The following is a 19,417-nucleotide window of genomic DNA, read 5'->3' on the forward strand; positions in this document are numbered from 1 at the left end:
TGTTTTTTTTTTTTTTTTAAATAGCATTTTATATACTTAAAAAATTCTTTATTTGGTTGCACTGTATCATAATTGCAGTACGTGGGATCTTGGATCTTTGCTGCAGCATGGAGTAATCTCTGGGCTTCCCAGGTGGCGCTAGTGATAAAGAACTTGCCTGCCAATGCGGGGGACATGAGAGATGAGGGTTTGATCCCTGGATCAGGAAGATCCCCTGGAAAAGGGCATGGCAACCCACTCCAGTATTCTTTCCTAGAGAACCCATGGACAGAGGAGCCTGTCTACAGGCTCCAGTGAATACCCCTCCCACCCCTGTGCCCTACAGTCCATGGGGTCACAAAGATTCGGACATGACCGAAGTGACTTAGCACGTGGGATCTTTAGTTGAGGAATGTGAACTCCTAGTTGTGGCATGTGGGATCCATTTCTCTGACTAGGGGTTGAACCTGGGCCTCCTGCACTGGGAGCTCAAAGTCTTATCCACTGTACCAGCAGGGATGGCTCTGGGTGCTTGTTCTTCCTGTGTCATCTGCTGCCGTTTGCCCCCAAGAGGACCCTCCCATTCCCTACCCCCATGGAACTCAGGGATCATACCCTTTATCCCCCTGACATCCTGGGTAAGGAGTTAGACCCCGGCCACAGGCTCCCTTTGGGGGGTGGTGAGAAGCACAGAGATGCCCACATGACGTACTTGTCTGCTCACCTGGCCTTTCGGCTGGAGGAAAGTGCGAGGAATTCAGGAAAGGCAGGCGGTTTCTAGAAAACGCACCTCTCTCTGGACTGTCACACTGTCCGGAGCACCCAGTGGAGTGTGTTTGGCACCCTGCTGTGCGTGTCCGGGTCCACGAGACGGGGATGGGCCTGCGTGGGTGCAGTTGGGGACTAGGCCAGGTGGGGGGGCAGCGTGGCCTTCAAGTCCCTATTAAGGGGGGTCCTGGCATCCACCCTGCTGGTCTCTCCTCCAAACTCCCAGGCACTTGCCCCATGGCCCACCTGGCATCACCTAGGGTGGTGTCATCTGCACTCATGAGCTGTCTCCTGGCCCGACTGTGGGCCTCTGGAGGGCAGGGGTAGGCCCTGACCCTCCCTGGGCCAGCTGGAGATGGCTTTCTGACTCTGTGGAGCTGCTTTCTCCCCAAGGAGCCGGGTCAACAAAACCCAGCTTGTTAGTCAACAAAGTTAGTCGTTTTTGTTTCAGTTTCTGGAGCACTGTTGTAGCAAGGAAGATGGTTATTGTCCGATTTTACAGATGACAGGAGGAAAGGCCCAGAGAAGTGGAGTGGTGTGACACAGCCCGAGGGGCTGGGGATGACTCTGAGGGGTTGGGGCAGGGGAACTGGATGGAGGGAGAAGGGGTGGGCTTTAAATGGGGGCGGGGGGGGGGTGTGGGTGGCCCTGGCCTGGGACAGTTGGATGGCAGCGGCCCTGCCTCTCACTCCGTTCCTGGGTTGGGGAGTGAATCTCCCAAAAAGAAGCAGCAGAATCACTCCCTCCCCCTTCTTATTCCTCCAGAAGAAGAAGATGGTGGCCTTGAAGGCTTCGATGACTTTTTCCCGGAGGAGCCCGTGAGCCTCCCCAAGAAGAAAAAGTCCAAGAAGCTCAAGGAGAACAGGTCCAAAGGGAAGAGGAAGAAGAAAGAGGTGAGCAGGGCCGGGGCTGTTGGGGGGCTTGGCTGCTCCTCCTGGGCCTGCAAAGAAAGACCCAGAACCTTCCAGAGAGGGAGGGTGTGTCCTGAGAACCGAGCTTGTGTGAGAACACCAAAACTGGCATCTGCTGTGAGCAGTGCCCACCGATACCTGCCCGAGATGGATCTCATGTCGTTCCCTGACCAGGGATTGAACCCCGGCCCTCGGCAGTGAAAGCGCAGAGTCCTAACCACTGGCCCGCCAGGGAGCCCAAGTGTGCTGTCTTCTTAATCAGGGTGTTCTGGGGTGTTTATTCTTTCCCCCTTGGAGGCTGTCCCGGGCCATGACAACACAGGGTCCCCGGCGCTTGCACCTCTTCACTGAAGGGCCCTTATTGCCACTTGCATCTGTGTCCACTGCCTCCGTGTCCACTTCCTCGGTGCCCTGGGCAGCACCTTTTGCCACTGCTGGCAGGCATCTGTCCCTCGGGTTTGCTGCATCCAGCTTGTTGTGACTTGGGGTCCTGATGAACGTGATCGAAGTGGGAGAAGAATAAGGAGACCTGAGTATGGGATGGGTCTCCTCCAAGTAATCTGAGTGCACGTTTCCAGAACACTCCACACAGAATCACTTTATCCTTGACATCAACCTTGGGAATCAGGGTCAGATGATCATCACCTCCTGTCAGAGGGGCAACCTGGGGTCGACTTGTAGCTTAAAGCCCCTCGCACTCAGAAGGGATGATCCTAGGGCAACGTGGGGACTCCTGTCTCCCACCACGTGGGAGCTGCCACCGCTCCTTGGAGTCACCCCATCCTCTAGGTAGCCTTACGGGGAGGGGGTGGTGTGCACCCTGCTTTACAGAGGAGGCTCAAGAGATGAACTTGCCCAGGGTCATGGCGACATGGCTGAGATCTGGCCCCAGGGATGTCCAGCAGCCTATCCCCCCAGCCTGGTCCTCCCCTGGCTACTGTGGGGTTTTTGATGGGGAAGTGCTGTCGGTTCTCTGGCTTTCTCGCCTCCCCTGTCCGGAGGAGACCCTCCTGGTCCAGCCTCGCAGGGGAGGCTGTTGGGGAGGTGTTAATGGGCTTGGTGACCTTGGGGGCAGAGTAGCAATGTGCTTGTGTGTGTGGAGCCTGCTGGAACTCTCTGATGTGCCTCAAAGGCCACTGTGGGCCTCTGGCTTGTCCCTTGCAAGGCTTTGTGCAAGGGACAAAGTGTTATGACTTCGCTCTGGAGGGTCCTTGAAGATGCTGCAGGGAGTGGGGAGGAGGAGACCCCTGAAGACAAAGGGCCTGTGATGGCGGGCAGGCCATGCTGGGTGGGATTCTTCCTCAGATCTCCCCAGGCCACTGCCTGCACCTGTCTGAGCCTCACTTCTGTGTCTGCGGTAAGGGGGGTGGTCATCACTTTACCCCCAGCCCCTTGTTGGGGGGCAAATCAGATGTGGGCTGAGGGGGAGCCTTCATGTGACCAGTGCCACAGGGAAGGCCAGTAGCTTTGGGGACATCCAGAGTGTTACCCTACAAGTGTCTGGAGGGCGGGGCCTGCCTTGGACTGTGCCCCTGGGTTCTCGTGGTGGTCAGCCGGGGCTGGCCTGTCAGGAGCTTGGGGACTGGGGCAGGGAGGAGTCAGCCCCGCCTCCTCCAGCTGGAACCTTACAGGTGCGTCCTGTCTGTGCTGTCCCCGGAGCTTGGGGTCAGCATTCCTCCCCGGGACTGCCCACTGTGCTGCTGTCCTCGCTTCTGGGAAGCCCCCATAGGACAGCTGCCCTGCCCAGGCTCCTAGCCTAGGCTGTCCCTGAGCCTCTCCCTGCCCTCTGTGGCCTTGCCAGGCTGTTTGTCTCCTCGGGCGCATATAAACTGCCCTTTCTGCCCCCGGAGGGGCCTGAGTCTCCGCTGGGCCCAGCGCCACCCCTGTCCTACACTCTGCTCTTCATCACTGTTGCACCTCAGCTTTGTCCTCACCTCCTGCTCCTGGCATCCTGGGCTCCCGGATCGACAGGTCTGTCCCCTCCCAGGACACCCCACCCCTAATCCCAGGGCTGCTTGTGGGAAGGTTTGTGAGCTGAAGTGTCCTGTCCCCATTATCCAGGAGGGGAAGTGGAGGCAGGAGAGAGGACCCCTGCCTGGAGGCTCTTCATCAAGGAGATGCAATGGACTGGGCCCCCTGCACTGGGGGGACCTGCTGCAGCTCCTCTCCCCACCCTGGCCTGCAGGTCTGTCCTTGTTGGGAGTAGAGAATAGATGGTGTGGGGCTGGTGGGGCCCTGGGATGCAGGGGTCGACTTCCTGGTCGAAGCTGTGAAATCTGGACTTGCTGCGGCCACTGGGCTCACCCCCCAGACCCGGGGCTCCCTGGACGCGGGTGGAAGGGGATTCTGGGTCCTGGGGCTGAGCACAGGCACCTCCTTCCCCAGGTCCTCAGCAATTTCTCTCTTTCCGCTTCTTTCCTGGGACCGCTTCTTTCCTCTCTTTCTTTCTTTCCTCCTTCCCCAGGGAGGGAGGCTGGGCCAGCGTGGGCTGTTCCATCTGGCCCTTGGTCTCAGGCCTCAGGCTGGGTCTCTGCCTGGTTCCCAAATAGTGATGAAGGTCTATGAGGGGAGCCCCAGGGGTCTGTGGCCTCCCTTCCTGGCTCCAGGTGGGGATGAGCTTTCTCTGGCCTTCCTGGATACGGGGTACAGCAGGCCCCTCCCCGAGGCCCTGGTCAGGAAGGAGGCAGGATGTGGGCAGAGTCTTGGCCTCGATGAAGCGGGGGCTGGGTGAGGGGCTTGCGGCCAGGGGAGAGGGGCTGGTGGCTTCTTAGGACAGGGGGGCTGGTGCCTGCCATCCTCGTGCTGGGATCACCCTGATCACCCAGGCCTCTCGTCTCCTTTCTCCGGCCCTACCTGGACACAGGGTTTTGTTTTTGTTTCTGAGCCCAGCTCTCACTCCTATGGCCGGAACTTGGCCTTTGTGAGGGACCCATCTCTTGCTACCTCTTCCCTGGCCTCCCTTGCCCTCCTCTTCCCTCCTCTGCATTTCTTCCCCGCCCACCTCATCCTCGTCCTGCCCTCTCCCCCATCCTCTCCTCTCTCCCTCTGTCACTTCCTCACCCTCTCTCCTTCTCTGCACTGAGATGCAATTCCAGATCTCAGAGGGGATGGAGGCCAGGGGAGACTGGAGGGCTGCAGGGGCCTGGGCAGTGCCAGACAGGCCCCCAATGTAGCCCTCAGACCACGGCTGCCCCCCTGACCCCCACCACCGCACCACTGAGAGCCTGGCTTGGCAGCTGTCAGATTTCGGAGGTCTAAACACGCTGCCGCTGGAGAGAGGGATCTCGGCCACCATGTGCCCACTGCCTGCTCCTCTGCTCGCTCCTCCACCCGCCCGCAGATCTGAGTTCTCATGATGTGGGTGGGGGGGATGTCACCCCTTTGCTCCTTTTCATCTCCATCCAGGTGGCCCCAACCCAAGACCATGGGTAGAGGGAGCAGAGGGCCCCCTCGGGTGGTGGAACCCATGCAGCAGCAGGCTTTTGGGGGGGTTGGGTGGGGGGACAGGCAGCGAGTCATGAATCCTGATTTACATAAAATAACCGGGCTTCGGCCGGAACCTGAGCATATGTAGATGAAGCTCCTTGTCAGACCCAGCGCAGGAGGGAGAGATGATTTCAACCTGTACTGCAGCGGTTACCATAGCAACCAATTATTCAGTGCTAAATTATAACTGTTTATAACACTTGTGAATGGGAAGGCTCATATTTCATTCTTTCTTTTTCCCTCTCAATCTTGAAGGACCCCAATTTGAGAATGACCAACTCTCTGAGTCCCTCCTTTTGAGTTGAAATGCCTCCTTTTTAAGAGATGTGGTGTGTGCCAAGTTCAGGCATAGAAGGAAGGGAGAGGGAGATGGAATGCCTGGATGGAACGACATCTGCAGAGCTGTGGTGGGGGGAGAGTGGACACTGGCCGCCAGCTAGGGATCCCCAGGGCCTGCGCTGGTGGCTTACTGTGCCTTGGTGGGCCCGAGGCTCAGGGCAGAGACCCCTCCTGCCTACCCCCAAGTCCTCACACGCCCAGCTCAGGAGTAGCATCTAAGGCAGCTTTGCACATGGATTCTGTTGGGACTCCAAGTTCACTTGGGTTCTTTGACCATCAGGGGCGTCCCCTGTAGTCATGCCCGGGGCAGCTGCAGCCCAGAGGACAGCACCAAGGTCACAGCCTGATGAGTCCTGATGTTCAGAGCCCAGGTGTGGCTTGGGGCTGAGGTTGCTTTAGGGATTTTTTTAGGGCATTTTGTCCTGTCCCTGTACCTCCCTTGTGAATGTGGCTTGGCCTGCACCACCCCTGAAAGTTTCAAGATGCTGTATGGCTGGTCTACTCCTAGTTTTTGGTCCTTCCTGCCCTTCTGGCCACTGGCTGCTCTGCATCCCTCTGGGTTCTGCTGATGGGTGCCCCCTCTTCCAATTGTTTTCAGAACCATGTGCTGCCCTTCCTTTTGCCCTTTTGTCTGCCAGGGAAGATTTTGGAAAAAGAAAACACAGGAGAAAAGAGGCTCTGGTCTCGATGGATGCAGAGAAGTGCTGTGGGTACAGAATTATTGTACCAGTGGGAAACTCATCCCCAAAGACCTGTCCTGCATCTCACCAGCCACCAACCCCCCTGCCCCCGGCTGTGTGAGCAAGAGGGTTTGGATGAGATTGGGGTACAGATAGGGGTGGACCAGGCAAGGTGAGCCTCATTTTGGTCAGAGGAGAAGGAAGGGCACAGAGGAAATTAGGGAATGGGTGGGGAGTTGGAGAATTGGGGAACCACCTCTTCTTTCCGGCTGGCTTTCCTCGATGCAGGTAGACGGGGTGAGGAGGGGTCTTCCCATTCTGTGAAATGGGAGGCCGCCATCGTTGTCACCCTAGTGGGTGATTGGGGCCACTGATGTGCCTGGTGTAGCTCCAGCTCATCCCTCTAGGAGGAACTTAGCCCTCCTGCTCCCCCACTTAGACCCAGAGTGGCTGCTGGACCAACCCTCATGGCAGTGCCCAGCTTGGGGTCCTCTGACAGGCCTGCTTCTCCTGCACTGTGCACACACAGACAGAGTGTCTGCCGGAGGGGCCTTCCCTGCCTCTTCCTCTCTCTGGTTCCCTCTGGGCCCTGCCTTCAGAACTGTGCCGGTCACCGCTCACTGCTCCTTCACCTGGGGTATGGTAGCCTGGGATCCTGCTCCCAGCAGATGCTCAGGGAAAAACCCCACAGGTGCAGCCACAACAGCCCCTTCTTGTTGCCTGTGTGTGTGTGCGTGCACGCACGCGTACTCAGTTGTGTCTGACTCTCTGTGACCCTGTGGACTGTAGCGCACCAGGCTCCTCTGTCCATGGGGATTCTCCAAGCAAGAATACTGGAGTGGGTTGCCATTTCCTCTTTCAGTTGAAGAGTTGAAGGAAGGGTTGCCTCTTCCTGACCCAGGGATTGAATGCATGTCTCCTGTGTCTCCTGCGTTGGCAGGTGAGTTCTTTACTGCTGAGCCACCAGGGAGGCCCCAGCTACACTGTAACTGTCGTCCAGCTGCAGGCGCTGTCAATGCACCTGACTTTAATCCAGTCTGGATTTGCTTAAATGAGGGAGATGAAGCTGGTTGGGTCCTCCAGCTTGTGGTCCTGGTCGCATTTTATACTTCCAAGCAGAATTGGGGGCATCGTGGGTACTTGAGTCTCCCCTATTTCAAAATGTTTAAAGCCCTCTTTCACAGGACCTCCTTTGTTCCTTTTACTGCCATTTATGGCATCCCCATTTCACAGATGAGGAGACTGAGGTCAGGGTGTTGCAGTGATTTGCCCAGTTCCCTGGTTAGCAAGGTTTTCATAGCTCAGAGACAGCCTCTGTCCTGCAGCCTCCCAAGGGAGCCCCAGAACCTGTCGTGGGTCCTCCTGTCTCATCCCTGGTCTGGTCTGTGGGCAGGTGAGAGCCAGCCCCAAGCCCCTCCCTTGGCGGGCCCCACAGCCTCTGTCCGCGGTGCTGAAGCTGCTGGTGGCTGCCTCCTCCCATCCTTACCTTTGCTGGGTTGTAAGCACTGTCTCTCAGGTCTTCCAAAGGGTGCTCTTTCCAAGCTGGCCGAACTCTACAGCCTCAGAGGAAATGGACATCGCTGTCTGACCTCTGCCTCCCCAGAGGACAGAGGCAGAGCTGGGAGCTGTGGCTATGAGCCCTGGGAACAGGATTGCGTGTGAGGCTGTCCTGTCCTGGGAAGGCTCTGGCAGTCGCCAGGACCGGTGCACTGCCCCTGGGGCCCAGGGTGCCCAACTGAGTCAGTATTCTGGGAAACACTTGGGTTCCGGAAAGGCCCAGGCCCTGCTGCCTGCCAGCCACCAGCCAGCACACTGACTCAGCAGCTTAATGAGCATAAAAGGTTTGGAAGCAGGGAGCCGGCCTAGGCAGAGAGTGAGCTGAGCAAGCAGAAGAGTCAGGAAGTGCAGGGATCCCATCGGTGGGTCCTTTCCCAGATGTACCTCAGGGAGAACCTCCCTCCTGGAAAGAGACTCTCAGACTGTAAACGTGGCTGGACAGGGCAGCAGCTGGCCTGGACAGACAGACCCACTGTCCTTACTGCCCTCCGTCTGCTCGGCTCCTCTTCCATCTGCTCCTTCCCTCCCCCACCTTCCCTCCTCTCCCTCCTCCCCTCCTTCCTCCTCCCTCTCCATTTCCTCTTTTGCTTCCCTCCCTCATTCCTCTTCTCACATCCTTCATCTCCCTAGTTCTCTCTTCATCTCTTCCGTGCCTCTCTTTGCTCACCTTGAAGAGAGAGTAAACCACCAGCATGACGATGCCAAACATCATCTTCCTTGGAGCATCTGTGCCCGGCCTCTCCTGCAGACCCTGGCTGGGAGGGGCCTCCTCAGCCCACTTGCATCTTCAAAACCCCAAATACACAGCTTTCTCAGAGGGACAGTGACTTTCTAATAGGGGATGCTCTGTCTGTAAACACCCTTATCTCCATATAAATGGGCCATTTTCTGCCTGTACAGACAGGAAACTAAATCAAGGAAGCCAAGCTTAAGAGCTGCCTAAATTACCTTGTCTCATATTGAGATGAAGCAGCCAGGATGGGGGCCATGGGGAAGGTGGGCTTGTGCCTTAGCAGCTTCTGGAGAGCCCACATGCAGATAAGACTGGGATGACTTCCCTGGTGGCTCAGTGGGTAAAGAGTCCACCTGAAGTGCAGGAGACACAGAAGATGTATGTAGGTTTGATCCCTGGGTTGGGAAGATCCCCTGGAGAAGGGCATGGCAAACCAGTCCACTATTCTTGCCTGGAGAATCCCATGGACAGAGGAGCCTGGTGGGCTATGATCCATAGGGTCGCAAAGAGTTGGATACAACTAAAGTGACTGAGCACTGAGCACGTGCGCTGTATGTTAACCACAGGTTTCACTTGACACAAACAACTCCATAGGATGCAAAGATAAGCAGAGTCGTGTGGAGGTGGGGTCCGGGGCAGAAGCCAGGGGCCCTTCTCCAGCCTAGCCTGCATTTTGTTTTTTGGCTCTGGGCATCACATCCTTTGTGTGTTCAAGTGTCATCCCTGACACTTGTGTTACAATCTGAATCCACAGAAATCTGAGGCAGAGCCTGGACCTCACTCTGGGGCCGTCCAAACAGCTGCCCTGTGCTTGTGCATTGTGAGGGTAAAGCCTGGCTTCACACGATGCCTTAACTCACCTGTATGGCACGGTTTGTCATGTCGGGGATGAGACCCTTGCCCCATGCTGGTTCCAGGTGATTGGAGCTTTGGTGATCTGGTGGCTGAGACTGATCCAGAAAGCATGGGCTGACGGACTCTTCAGGAGGCCACTTTTAGGGCAGTGCTGCTGCCTAGCCCTGGGGCCCTTGTTGTCCTCACCATCCCCCTTTCTCTTCCAGGGGAGCAATGACGAGCTGTCGGAAAATGAAGAGGATCTGGAAGAGAAGTCGGAGAGTGAAGGCAGTGACTACTCCCCGAATAAAAAGAAGAAGAAAAAACTCAAGGACAAGAAGGAGAAAAAAGCTAAGCGGAAAAAGAAAGATGATGAGGAGGATGACAATGAAGATGGGTGTCTCAAGGTAACACTGAGGCCTGGCTGGGGGTGGGAGGTACTCAAGAGGGGGCTGAGCCCCTGCTGCCAGCTCTCTGCCTTCTGACCCCAGAGCCCCTGCGTGAAGAGCCTCCTTTCCCACCAGTGGGTGTAGAGGCAGATGTGTCTGGGGGTGTGAGTGTATCCATGTGCACACGTGGAAAAGTTGGACACGAGTTTGTGAGAAATACTGTATCCACAAGTCTTCCAGACACATCAGAAATAACAATGGGATGACCGTTAGGAGTTGGGGGAGGAAGTCAGGCAGCCTTTTGCTGATGTCCATTGTCTTGCCTGGCCTAGCGCAGAGCTGTTTCCGAGGGGAGTGATGGTCTGAACTCAAGTTTGGTGTCAGGAGCCTCTCGCTCGGACGCTTGGAACAATTTGGGAAAATAGAACAAACGGAGCTTTTGCCAAGCAGCAGCAGCTGTGGGACTTCCCTGGTGGTCCAGTGGTTAAGACTCTGCACTTGCAATGCAGCGGGTGTGGGTTCAATCCCTAGTTGGGGAACTAAGATCCCATATATTGCATGTGTGCGTGCTCAGTCATGTCTGGCTCTTTGCGACCCTATGGACCATAGGACACCGGGCTCTTCTGTCTATACGATTCTCCACGAAAGAATACTGGACTGGGTTGCCATGCCCTTCTCCAGGGGACCTTCCTGACTCAGGGACTGAACATGGTACAACCAAAAATTTAAAAAGAGAGAGAAAGAAAGAAAAAAAGCAGCAGCAGCTGGACAGCTCTGCTTACTGTAGAAGGGGGATTTACTTAGCACGTATTCTGAAATTCTGCCTGCGTGGGTGTCTAGGAGAGTGTCCCGGGGAGCGTGAGCCAGGGCAGCTGTAGCGATGGGCCTACAGCTCTCCTCAGGGGCAGAAGCCTCTTCCTCATGAACATGAATGTGGGGAGCGCTGTGACTGAGCCAAGGCTCTGGAAATCTCAAGGCCACTCCGTGGAGTGGGGAAGGGCTGAGGGTAAGGCGGGCAGGGGTAGATGACAGCACCATACCTGGGAGTCTCCTGCTTCCGTCCATCTTTCTCCAAGGTTCCGTTTGGGCTGGCTGCAGATCTGAAGATTAGCGCTCTGTAAATATTAGTACAGTGGCTGATGGGTGAGGCAGAGGTGGTGACTATCAGCCACTGAAGTTGGGAAGTGCCTGAGGTGCCCTGACACCCAGGGGCGAGCTCATTAGCTGGCTGGCGTGTTGTGAATCATCTGTGACTGATAACAGCTGAGAGACTGACAGCTTTGGAAGATGAACTTATGGGAGTGATTCAGGGTGATCCTGGAGCGATGCCATTGCTTGCTCACTTGTTGCTCTGCTTCCTGGTGGGAGCAGAGGCCTGATATGCCTCCAGGAATGACTGTGTGTCAGGGGCAGGTTGGCCCAGGGAGGAGGTCCCTCATGGGAGGACCTCTGAACCATTACAGAGATCGGGAGGCCAGGAAGCGGGTCCCTCGGGGCTGAGGGAGATTGTGTGTCCTGGATGGCCTTCTTTTGCTGGAGCAGACAGCTCAACCCTGAGGGGCTTAGGGAGTCAAAGGGGTTTGTTAGATCAGCAGCCCCAAGAGCTGCGAGGTAAGTGGACTCCAGTTCGGGGGACCCAATGGTGTGATCCAGGGCCCTGTTTCTTTGCATTTGTGGGCTCAGCTCTGGGTTCAGGCCCAGGCATCTTCAGGGCTGAGAATGAGTGTAACAGCAGCTCAGGGTTTCCTGGACTCCCACTGCCCCGTCCAGCAGGAGGGGAAGCTGGCCTGTCTCCTAGTTTTCCTTATAGGAGACCTAGGGCTGCTCCTGCCTGGACTGGTTAAGTCACATGCCCACCTGGACCAAAGATGCAGCCTGGGAGTGGTGTGTGCTGATTGGTGGAATGGATCAGTGGGCGGGGCTGGGCTGCCTGGAACAAGTGGGGAATCCGAGTGAGGGCACTGTTCCAAGGACCTCTGCTAACTCCTTCCTTCCCATGAGGTAGGTGCTTTATCCCCATTTTACAGATGGGGAAGCTGAGGCACAGAGAGGTGAAGTTAGCTTGTTCACCTCTCACTGACACTATGTGGCAGAACCAAGATTGGTACTTGAGTCTGTCTGGCAGGTTGTAATCTCATAGTCAGCACTACCTGCTGTCACCCTTCCTAGCCAGCCTGGGTCTGCTTGGTGGCCTGATGCCCGGGCTGGCCATCCCTGTGCCCTTGGGAACTCACACACCTCCCTGTGCCTCTGCTCCCAATGTGAAGTAGTTGCTGAGGGCTCTTCTCTGGGCTCTGCCCCCAGCTGGACCACTGTCCCATGCTCCGCTCTGGCCAGGGCACACCTTCCTGGCCCCAGAACCCAGCAGCAGCCTGTCCTTTCACAGGGTCCAAGTGTGACTGTATCACCCCAAGGTGACAGCCTAGGGCAGAGAGAGTGAGTCCTGTACTTATTCCTGCCCTGGGCACGCACATGGCTTCCCCTCAAACCCCCACATTAAACCCAGATACGTGGTCCTGCACCCCCTCGTAAGCTGGCATCTGAGCCATTCCTACTGCTCAAGGGACTGGCAGCCTGGAGTGCTCTAGGATATTTTCAGTTTGGTGTGTGAACTGCTCTTGTTAAGTTGCAAGTTGCAGACATGATCACCCCGGCTTTTCCCAGGCCTCCTGGGTGGGGCCCCAGGGATGGGGGTGCAGGTTAGAAGGACTCCCACCTTTGATTCCATCTCCGGCCCCTGTGTCTGTAGGAGCCCAAGTCCTCGGGACAGCTCATGGCCGAGTGGGGCCTGGACGACGTGGACTACCTGTTCTCCGAGGCCGACTACCACACGCTGACCAACTATAAGGCCTTCAGCCAGTTCCTCAGGTGGGCCTCAGAGGAGCCTTGGCTGGGCACCCACGGAGACAGCCTCCCTGGGGGAACCAAGTGGGGAGCCAGAGGGACAGGGCCCTGGGCTCCTGGGGTTGGGGGAGTGTTGGGCTGACATTGACCCTGGGCAGAGCTGGCAGGAGGGACAGGACCTTCCACTTCCACAGATGGTCCTGCCCTCCCTTGCTGGTCCTGCCCCCAGGAACGATGGCCCCAATCAATCCTGAGGTCTTAAACCCCGTGGCCACTCTCAGCTCTAGAAGAAATGGAACTGGACCCCCAGGGTCCTGCTGGAGGCCCCTGCCTCTGGGCCTTCGGTCTTACCAGGCCTTGAGTCTGTCTGGCAGGTTCTAATCTCATAGTCAGCACTACCTGCCGTTCCCCCTCCTAGCCAGCCCAGGTCCGCTTGGTGGCCTGATGCCCGGGCTGGCCATCTCTGTGCCCTTGGGAACTCTAATTGGAAACCCAATGAGAAGGTGACTAGCCCTGAAAATAGGAAATCAGGGGTGTTGCGGGTGGACGGCTGTCTCTGGCTTGGTCCTCTTCCTTGGCCCTCCATTCAGCCCACTTTCCCAGTTTGCTACATATTCCAAATGTGGGAGAAGATGGGTGGGCCCTGCGGGAGTCACATGGGGGTCTCGTCCCCTCCATGGGGCTGCCCTCACCCTCTGCCTCCCCCCACCCCCGTGCAGACCGCTCATCGCCAAGAAGAACCCGAAGATCCCCATGTCAAAGATGATGACTGTCCTGGGTGCCAAATGGCGGGAGTTCAGTGCCAACAACCCCTTCAAGGGCAGCTCGGCGGCAGCAGCTGCAGCGGCCGTGGCCGCGGCCGTGGAGACGGTCACCATCGCGCCTCCCCTGGCTATCAGCCCCCAGCAGGCACCCCAGCCTGTGCCCATCCGCAAGGCCAAGACCAAAGAGGGCAAGGGTATGGCTGCGGGTGGGTGGCACCCAGTCCTGCTGTCCGAGGCCCCCCAGACCCTATAGCTTGGGGCGGCTGGGACAGCTGGGCCGGTCTTTACCCAGGACCCAGTGCCTTGGTTGACCTTGGATCCACGCGCCCTTTCTCACCTATGTTACCACATCTGTCCTGCCTCCCTTCTGGGGCTGGTGGACAAGTGGAGGGGACAGTGGGCTCAGAGTTTTGGGAGTTTTCCCAGGTATGGAGGAAGGGACTGCGGTGGCCCAGGCTGCTGGGAGTTGGGGGGTTCTTGTGTTTGAGGCTGCACCATTCCCAGGAGAAGAGGTCCTAAAATGACCTGTTGATCCCTCTTCTGAGTGTCCGGCCCGGGTGGCCATGGGCGTGGTCAGGGCCCGCCTCCCAGGGAGACCCAGAAGGAGGTCCAGATACAAAATCGGACTCCACGGTGGTGTCTGGCTGGGGACAGCAGAGGCTCTCTGCGACTTGAAGTTCTCAGGGAGGGGCTTCTCTGCCCTAAGTGAAGGGCTTCTGGCCCCCTTGGGGATAGGGCCATTGATCTCCCCCAGACTCTGAATGGTGGGCTCACCTGCAGCTCACCTTCTTGGTGCCATGACCAGGGTTTTGATGGAGGGCGGAGGAGACTGTGGGGACCTCTTGTTTCTGCCCCAAGCAGCTCTGGTCTCTGGGACGACGCATTCCTTTGCCAGGTCCCGCAGGGACCCTGGTGGGCAAGTGATGCAGTCTTCAGCACCTGCTCCTGCTCAATTCCCTCGCCAGCTGCCCAGCCAGCCTTCTTTCTCATTTCCTCTTGGGCTCCAGCTGCTGAGTTATCGATTCCCTGAGCTGCCTATTCAGAGCCTGAAAAATTGAAATAGATTTTCCATGGCGCCACTGATTTTCCAGCCCCATCTCTCTGTGTGGATGTGGATAGAGGAGGGCCCTGGACGAGGCCACCTGCCTCTAGGCCCCCACCTTCCCTGCTCAGCCTGGTGGGAAAGACTGCTGGGGGCAGGTCATTACTCCCCAGGTGGATAACTGTCCTGTGGCCAGCTCCATAAAAACACAGCCTCACCTCTACTGGCCATAGAGGTGGGGAAGGTCTTGAGTGGTGCCAGTGTGGGGGTATAGTGGGCAACCTGGAGGCTGGCTGCTGGGGGAAGGTCTGTGCTCTAGCCCACCCCTCCGGGGCCCAGGTATGGACTGCAGGTAGGTGGGTGTGCCCTTGGTTGCCCTGGTGGCCCTGGGAGTCTGTGGCTTTACTGGGGACAGCTCCTTTCTGGGGAGAGGGATGAGACAGGGCTGTTTCCAAGATGGCAGTGCAGTGGCTAGGACCGGGACCAGACCAGGGTTATGCTCTGGCCTCCCCTGCTACTTGCTGTGCAGCTTTAAGCAAAGATGTCACCTTTCTGAGCCTCAGTTTTCTTGTTGGAAAAGAGGTGACAGCAGAAACGATCCTTTCCTCACCAGGTTGCTGTGAGGCTGAGTGAAAGCATGGTGGTAAGTGAGCGAGCCGTGTTGCTTTTCAGGGCCTGGCGTGAGGAAGAAGATCAAAGGCTCCAAGGATGTGAAGAAAAAGGGTAAAGGGAGAAAGGTGACTGGGCTCAAGTTCCGCTTCGGAGGGGTCGGCAGCAAGAGGAAGAAGGGGTCCTCGGTGAGTGCGAGTGTGAGTGTGAGCGTGTGTGGAGTGCACACCGTGCAAAGACTGGATGACTGAAAAGCAGGCTGTCAGTTCATTCTCCTGTACCAGGCAGGGGGCAGGTCCCATTCCCCTTCCCCACTCTCTCTTCCTATGCTACATGCCTGTCTGCTGGGCCTGTGCCCCCACCTGACTGGTGAGGGGGTCAGCCTGGATCCTTGCAAGGGTCCCTGGAGTGTGGCTTCTGGGTGGTCCATGCCTCCAGCTCTTTCTCCTGCCCACCCTGCTGAGCTGGAGGCTCAGTCCCAGCTCCCTTGGCCCCAGCTGCCTCTCTATCTGGGCAGTAGGCGGGAGAATCCTGGTGGGGCCTGGATGCCCAGGTCTGCTAGGAGAGTGGGCCCAGGAAGGAGGCCTGCATGTGGGGGCAGGCAGGGCTCCAGCCCTTCAAGGGCAGCTCTGGCACTCGGTTCAGAATGACCCTAAGTCCGTGTCTGAGCCTTTGAGCCCTCTTTCTCTGGGGATGGGGGGCATTCATCCCTCCCTCCTGCTCCCATAGGTTACCTGCTTCCCTCAAACTCTCAGCCCTTCAGATGGGCAGGGATGGAAGCCATCTCTTTGTCCTTTGGAAGAAGCAAGTGACAGGTCTCAAGTGTAGCTGCTGTGGAGGGGAGCATGGAGCAGCAGGTGTCCCCATTCAGCTTAGCTTTCGAGCCGAGACTAAGGTGCTTGGCCCTCTGCTCCACTTTGGTGCATCCTGCTCTGGAGCTGCTCACAGTCTGGAAGGGTTTAGGGCCATGTACTGGGAGAGAGCCAATGACATGCAAATGGAATAAGCCGGACCTGGCACACAGGCTGTGTAACAGGTCTCATTAGGGAGAGATCTGGGAAGGCTCCTTGGGGGAGGTGTCCCTAGGGCTTCCCCTTGAGGGATGTGTAGGAGTTTGGCAGGGTGGAGGGCAGGGCCTGGGAGAATTATGAGGGCTGGAGAGCAGGGCTTGGGGAGGGTGGCAGGCCATCAGCCTGGACCAGTGGGCTAGGGGATGTTCTAGCTGGGTGGCAAGATGAGATGAACTGCAGACAGCACCCTGTATCTGGAGCTTCCATGGTACCCTGCCACAACCTACCCTCTGCCCAGGCCTGAGAAGCCTCGAAACGAGCCCCTTGGGCCAGCTCTGGGCTCATAGGGCCCTCCCCTGCCCCTGCAGAGCGAGGAGGATGAGCGAGAGGAGTCGGACTTCGACAGCGCCAGCATCCATAGCTCCTCCATGCGTTCCGAGTGCTCTGCTGCCCTGGGGAAGAAGAGCAAGAGGAGGCGCAAGAAGAAGAGAAGTAAGACTTCCTGTTTGTAGGGTTCCTGTGGGCATCACATGGATGTGGGGTGCAGAGCCCCCTTTGGGGAGCAGGGAAGGGCATCCTCAGGCCTCAGCCAGGCCAGGCAGGTCCCCTGTGTTTCCTCAACCACCCTCACCTATGCGTTTAGGAGAGTGGGTCCTGTCTCAGTGGGTCCACATCTATTAGGGACCCATAATGTGAGTCGCCCCAGGGCATTTGCATGGCAGAGGGGCACAGGAGAAGGAACTGTCTCTTAACCACATCCACCATCCACCCACTCAGTCATCCACCCTCTACTCATCTATCCCCCCAGGCCCAGCTTTCCCATCCCGCCTCCCTCTTTCCATATCTCGGTCCTTCCTCTCTCCCCTTTATCCATCCGGCCGTTCATCTTTCTGTCCATCCACATACCTTTCTGCTTCCATTCCTCCTTCCTTCCTCCCATCCTTCTTTCCTTTTGCTTGTCTTCAATCCATGTCTTCACTCCTTTACATTTTTTCTTTTCTTTCTGGCTGCACATAGTCATAGTGAAAGTCACTTATTTGTGTCCAACTCTGCGACCCCATGGACTATACAGTCCATGGAATTCTCCAGGCCAGAATACTGGAGTGGGTAGCCTTTTCCTTCTCTGCGGGATCTTCCCAACCCAGGGATTGAACCCAGGTCTCCTGCACTGCGGGTGGATTCTTTACCAGCTGAGCCACCAGGGAAGCCCAAGAATACTGGAGCGGTACCTTATCGCTTCTCCAGCTGGTCTTCCTGACCCAGGAATCCAACCGGGGTCTCCTGCATTGCAGGCTATCAGGGAAGTCCTGGACAATGGCTTGTTCTTAGTTTCCTGATTAGGGACTGAACGAGAGCCCTAGTCAGTGAAAGTGCAGAGTCCTAACCACTGGATCCCCAGGAATTTTCCCTCTTTGCTCTTCAGTCATTCTGTTCACCCTGTCTGTCCATCGCCATCCATTCATCCATCTATTGAGTGCCGGGACAGCCTGCGGTGGAGATGGGTTGTGCATGGGGAGTGGGGACACGGCCCTCCGTGACTGCCTCTGCCCCCTCCCCAGTCGATGATGGCGATGGCTATGAGACGGACCACCAGGACTACTGTGAGGTGTGCCAGCAGGGTGGGGAGATCATTCTGTGTGACACCTGCCCGAGGGCCTACCACCTCGTCTGTCTGGATCCCGAGCTGGAGAAAGCTCCTGAGGGCAAGTGGAGCTGTCCCCACTGTGTAAGCCCTTGGCAGACGCCGGGGGTGGGGGTTTTGTCAGTCCTGGTCTTCCAGACCCCTGCATGGTCTTCTCCGGGCAGAACATGGGGCGGTTGCGAGTGTGAGGGAGGGTTGCACCATGGTGGAGGGGGCGTCCTGGCCCAGGGTGCCTCCACCTGGACTCCCCCCTCTTCCAGGAGAAGGAAGGGATCCAGTGGGAGCCGAAGGACGACGACGACGACGAGGACGAGGGCGGCTGCGAGGAGGAGGAGGACGACCACATGGAGTTCTGCCGCGTGTGCAAGGACGGCGGCGAGCTGCTCTGCTGCGACGCCTGCCCCTCTTCCTACCACCTGCACTGCCTCAACCCGCCGCTGCCCGAGATCCCAAACGGTGAATGGCTCTGCCCGCGCTGTACTGTGAGTGTTACGCCGGCCCGCGCCGAACGCCCCGCCCCCGACAAGTCTAGGTCCCTCCTGCGGCAAGGCCCCGCTCACAAAGGTCCCACCCATCAAGGCCCCGCCTCCATCAATCCAGGCCACGCTTACCATGGCCTTCGCCCAGGCCGCTCCAGCCCCCTTCAGCCCCCACCCATCTAGGCCCCGCCCCAGCAGGCCCTGGCCACCAAGGCTCCTCCGCTGGCCACCCACCAGCTCTGAGCTCCCAGCCTACCAAGGCCTCGACCCGCCCCCGCCCGCCCAGGTCCCGCCCACAAGGCGTCTCCCCATTCTGGCCCCGCCCCATTGTCCATCTGCTCAGTCCCAAGCCCTCTCCAGTCGCATCGAGTCCCGCCCGTCGCCTCACCTAGGCCTGCGCCGCTTCTCAATTCCCATTAAACTCGCTGGAAACAGCTATGAAAAGAGAGGTGGTCATAAACCTGCCACTGCCCATAAACAGCCACTGTTTACTGGGCATCTCTCTAATGCTTACTGAGTTTTCAAGTACCAGGCCTTTGTTATTTTCATTTTTAGATGAGAAAACTGAGGCTCAGGGAGATAAAGTGATTTGCCCAAGGTCACACAAGGTCTCTTGGGCTGGAGCCTCGGTTTCAGCAGGGAGAGGAGAGCACCCCTCCAGTCACTATAGGTGTTTGAAGGTGTCCATGCTCTGAGATGTCCCCAGCCCACCCCCAGTGCTGGATACTCCACCCTGTGGGCTGGGCCAGCCCTTGGTCACCCCATGTGCATCTGGGCTTCCGTTGTGCGTGTGTGTGTAGGTGTGTGCATGTGTGTGTGTGCAGACACACATTGCCTCATCTGCCCGCACGGCATGGGCAGGCTCCTGAGGACAGGGTGGTGTCTTGGAGTCACTGTGGTGCTGTCTGACTTGGGAGCAGAGCAGCCTGTTGGAGGGAGCCTCGGGGTGGGGACCTGAAGCTAAGCCCTGAACCTGGGGACCTTCCTCTGTCCACAGTGTCCCCCACTGAAGGGCAAAGTCCAGCGGATCCTGCACTGGCGGTGGACAGAGCCCCCAGCCCCCTTCATGGTGGGGCTGCCGGGGCCTGACGTGGACCCTGGTGTACCCCCGCCCAAGCCCCTGGAGGGCATCCCAGAGAGAGAGTTCTTCGTCAAGTGGGCTGGGCTCTCCTACTGGCACTGCTCCTGGGTGAAGGAGCTCCAGGTGAGGTACCTGGGCAGGTGCGGCTGTGCTTAGGACATGAGGTGCTCTGGCCAGCTCCCTGAGTGAGAGACATTGTTGGGCGCTGGGGAGGGGGAGGAAGAAGGTGAGGATTGTCCTGCCTGGAACTCAGGCTGGGGGCTGGGGGGA

At 57.7% G+C, this 19,417-nt stretch overlaps 1 protein-coding gene and 1 non-coding gene across 6 annotated transcripts in view; both read left to right on the forward strand.

Annotated features, from left to right (window-relative positions):
• Positions 1-19,417, forward strand: part of CHD5 (chromodomain helicase DNA binding protein 5) — a 71,777-nt gene that overhangs the window by 8,848 nt on the left and 43,512 nt on the right. For all 5 annotated transcript variants that reach the window (XM_061382906.1, XM_061382907.1, XM_061382904.1 and 2 more), the window contains exons 2-10: positions 1,513-1,640; positions 9,515-9,694; positions 12,426-12,544; positions 13,240-13,478; positions 14,999-15,123; positions 16,314-16,437; positions 17,505-17,671; positions 17,848-18,069; positions 19,064-19,270. In XM_061382906.1, coding sequence (XP_061238890.1) covers positions 1,513-1,640; positions 9,515-9,694; positions 12,426-12,544; positions 13,240-13,478; positions 14,999-15,123; positions 16,314-16,437; positions 17,505-17,671; positions 17,848-18,069; positions 19,064-19,270 — 1,511 coding nt within the window. The remainder of the gene's footprint in view (positions 1-1,512; positions 1,641-9,514; positions 9,695-12,425; positions 12,545-13,239; positions 13,479-14,998; positions 15,124-16,313; positions 16,438-17,504; positions 17,672-17,847; positions 18,070-19,063; positions 19,271-19,417) is intronic.
• On the forward strand, positions 10,143-10,215 carry TRNAA-UGC (transfer RNA alanine (anticodon UGC)). Its single transcript has one exon. It is a non-coding gene; the product is annotated as a tRNA-Ala (tRNA).

This window comes from Bos javanicus, chromosome 16, assembly GCF_032452875.1.
Source record: "Bos javanicus breed banteng chromosome 16, ARS-OSU_banteng_1.0, whole genome shotgun sequence".
In the NCBI taxonomy this organism is placed as follows: Eukaryota; Metazoa; Chordata; class Mammalia; order Artiodactyla; family Bovidae; genus Bos; species Bos javanicus.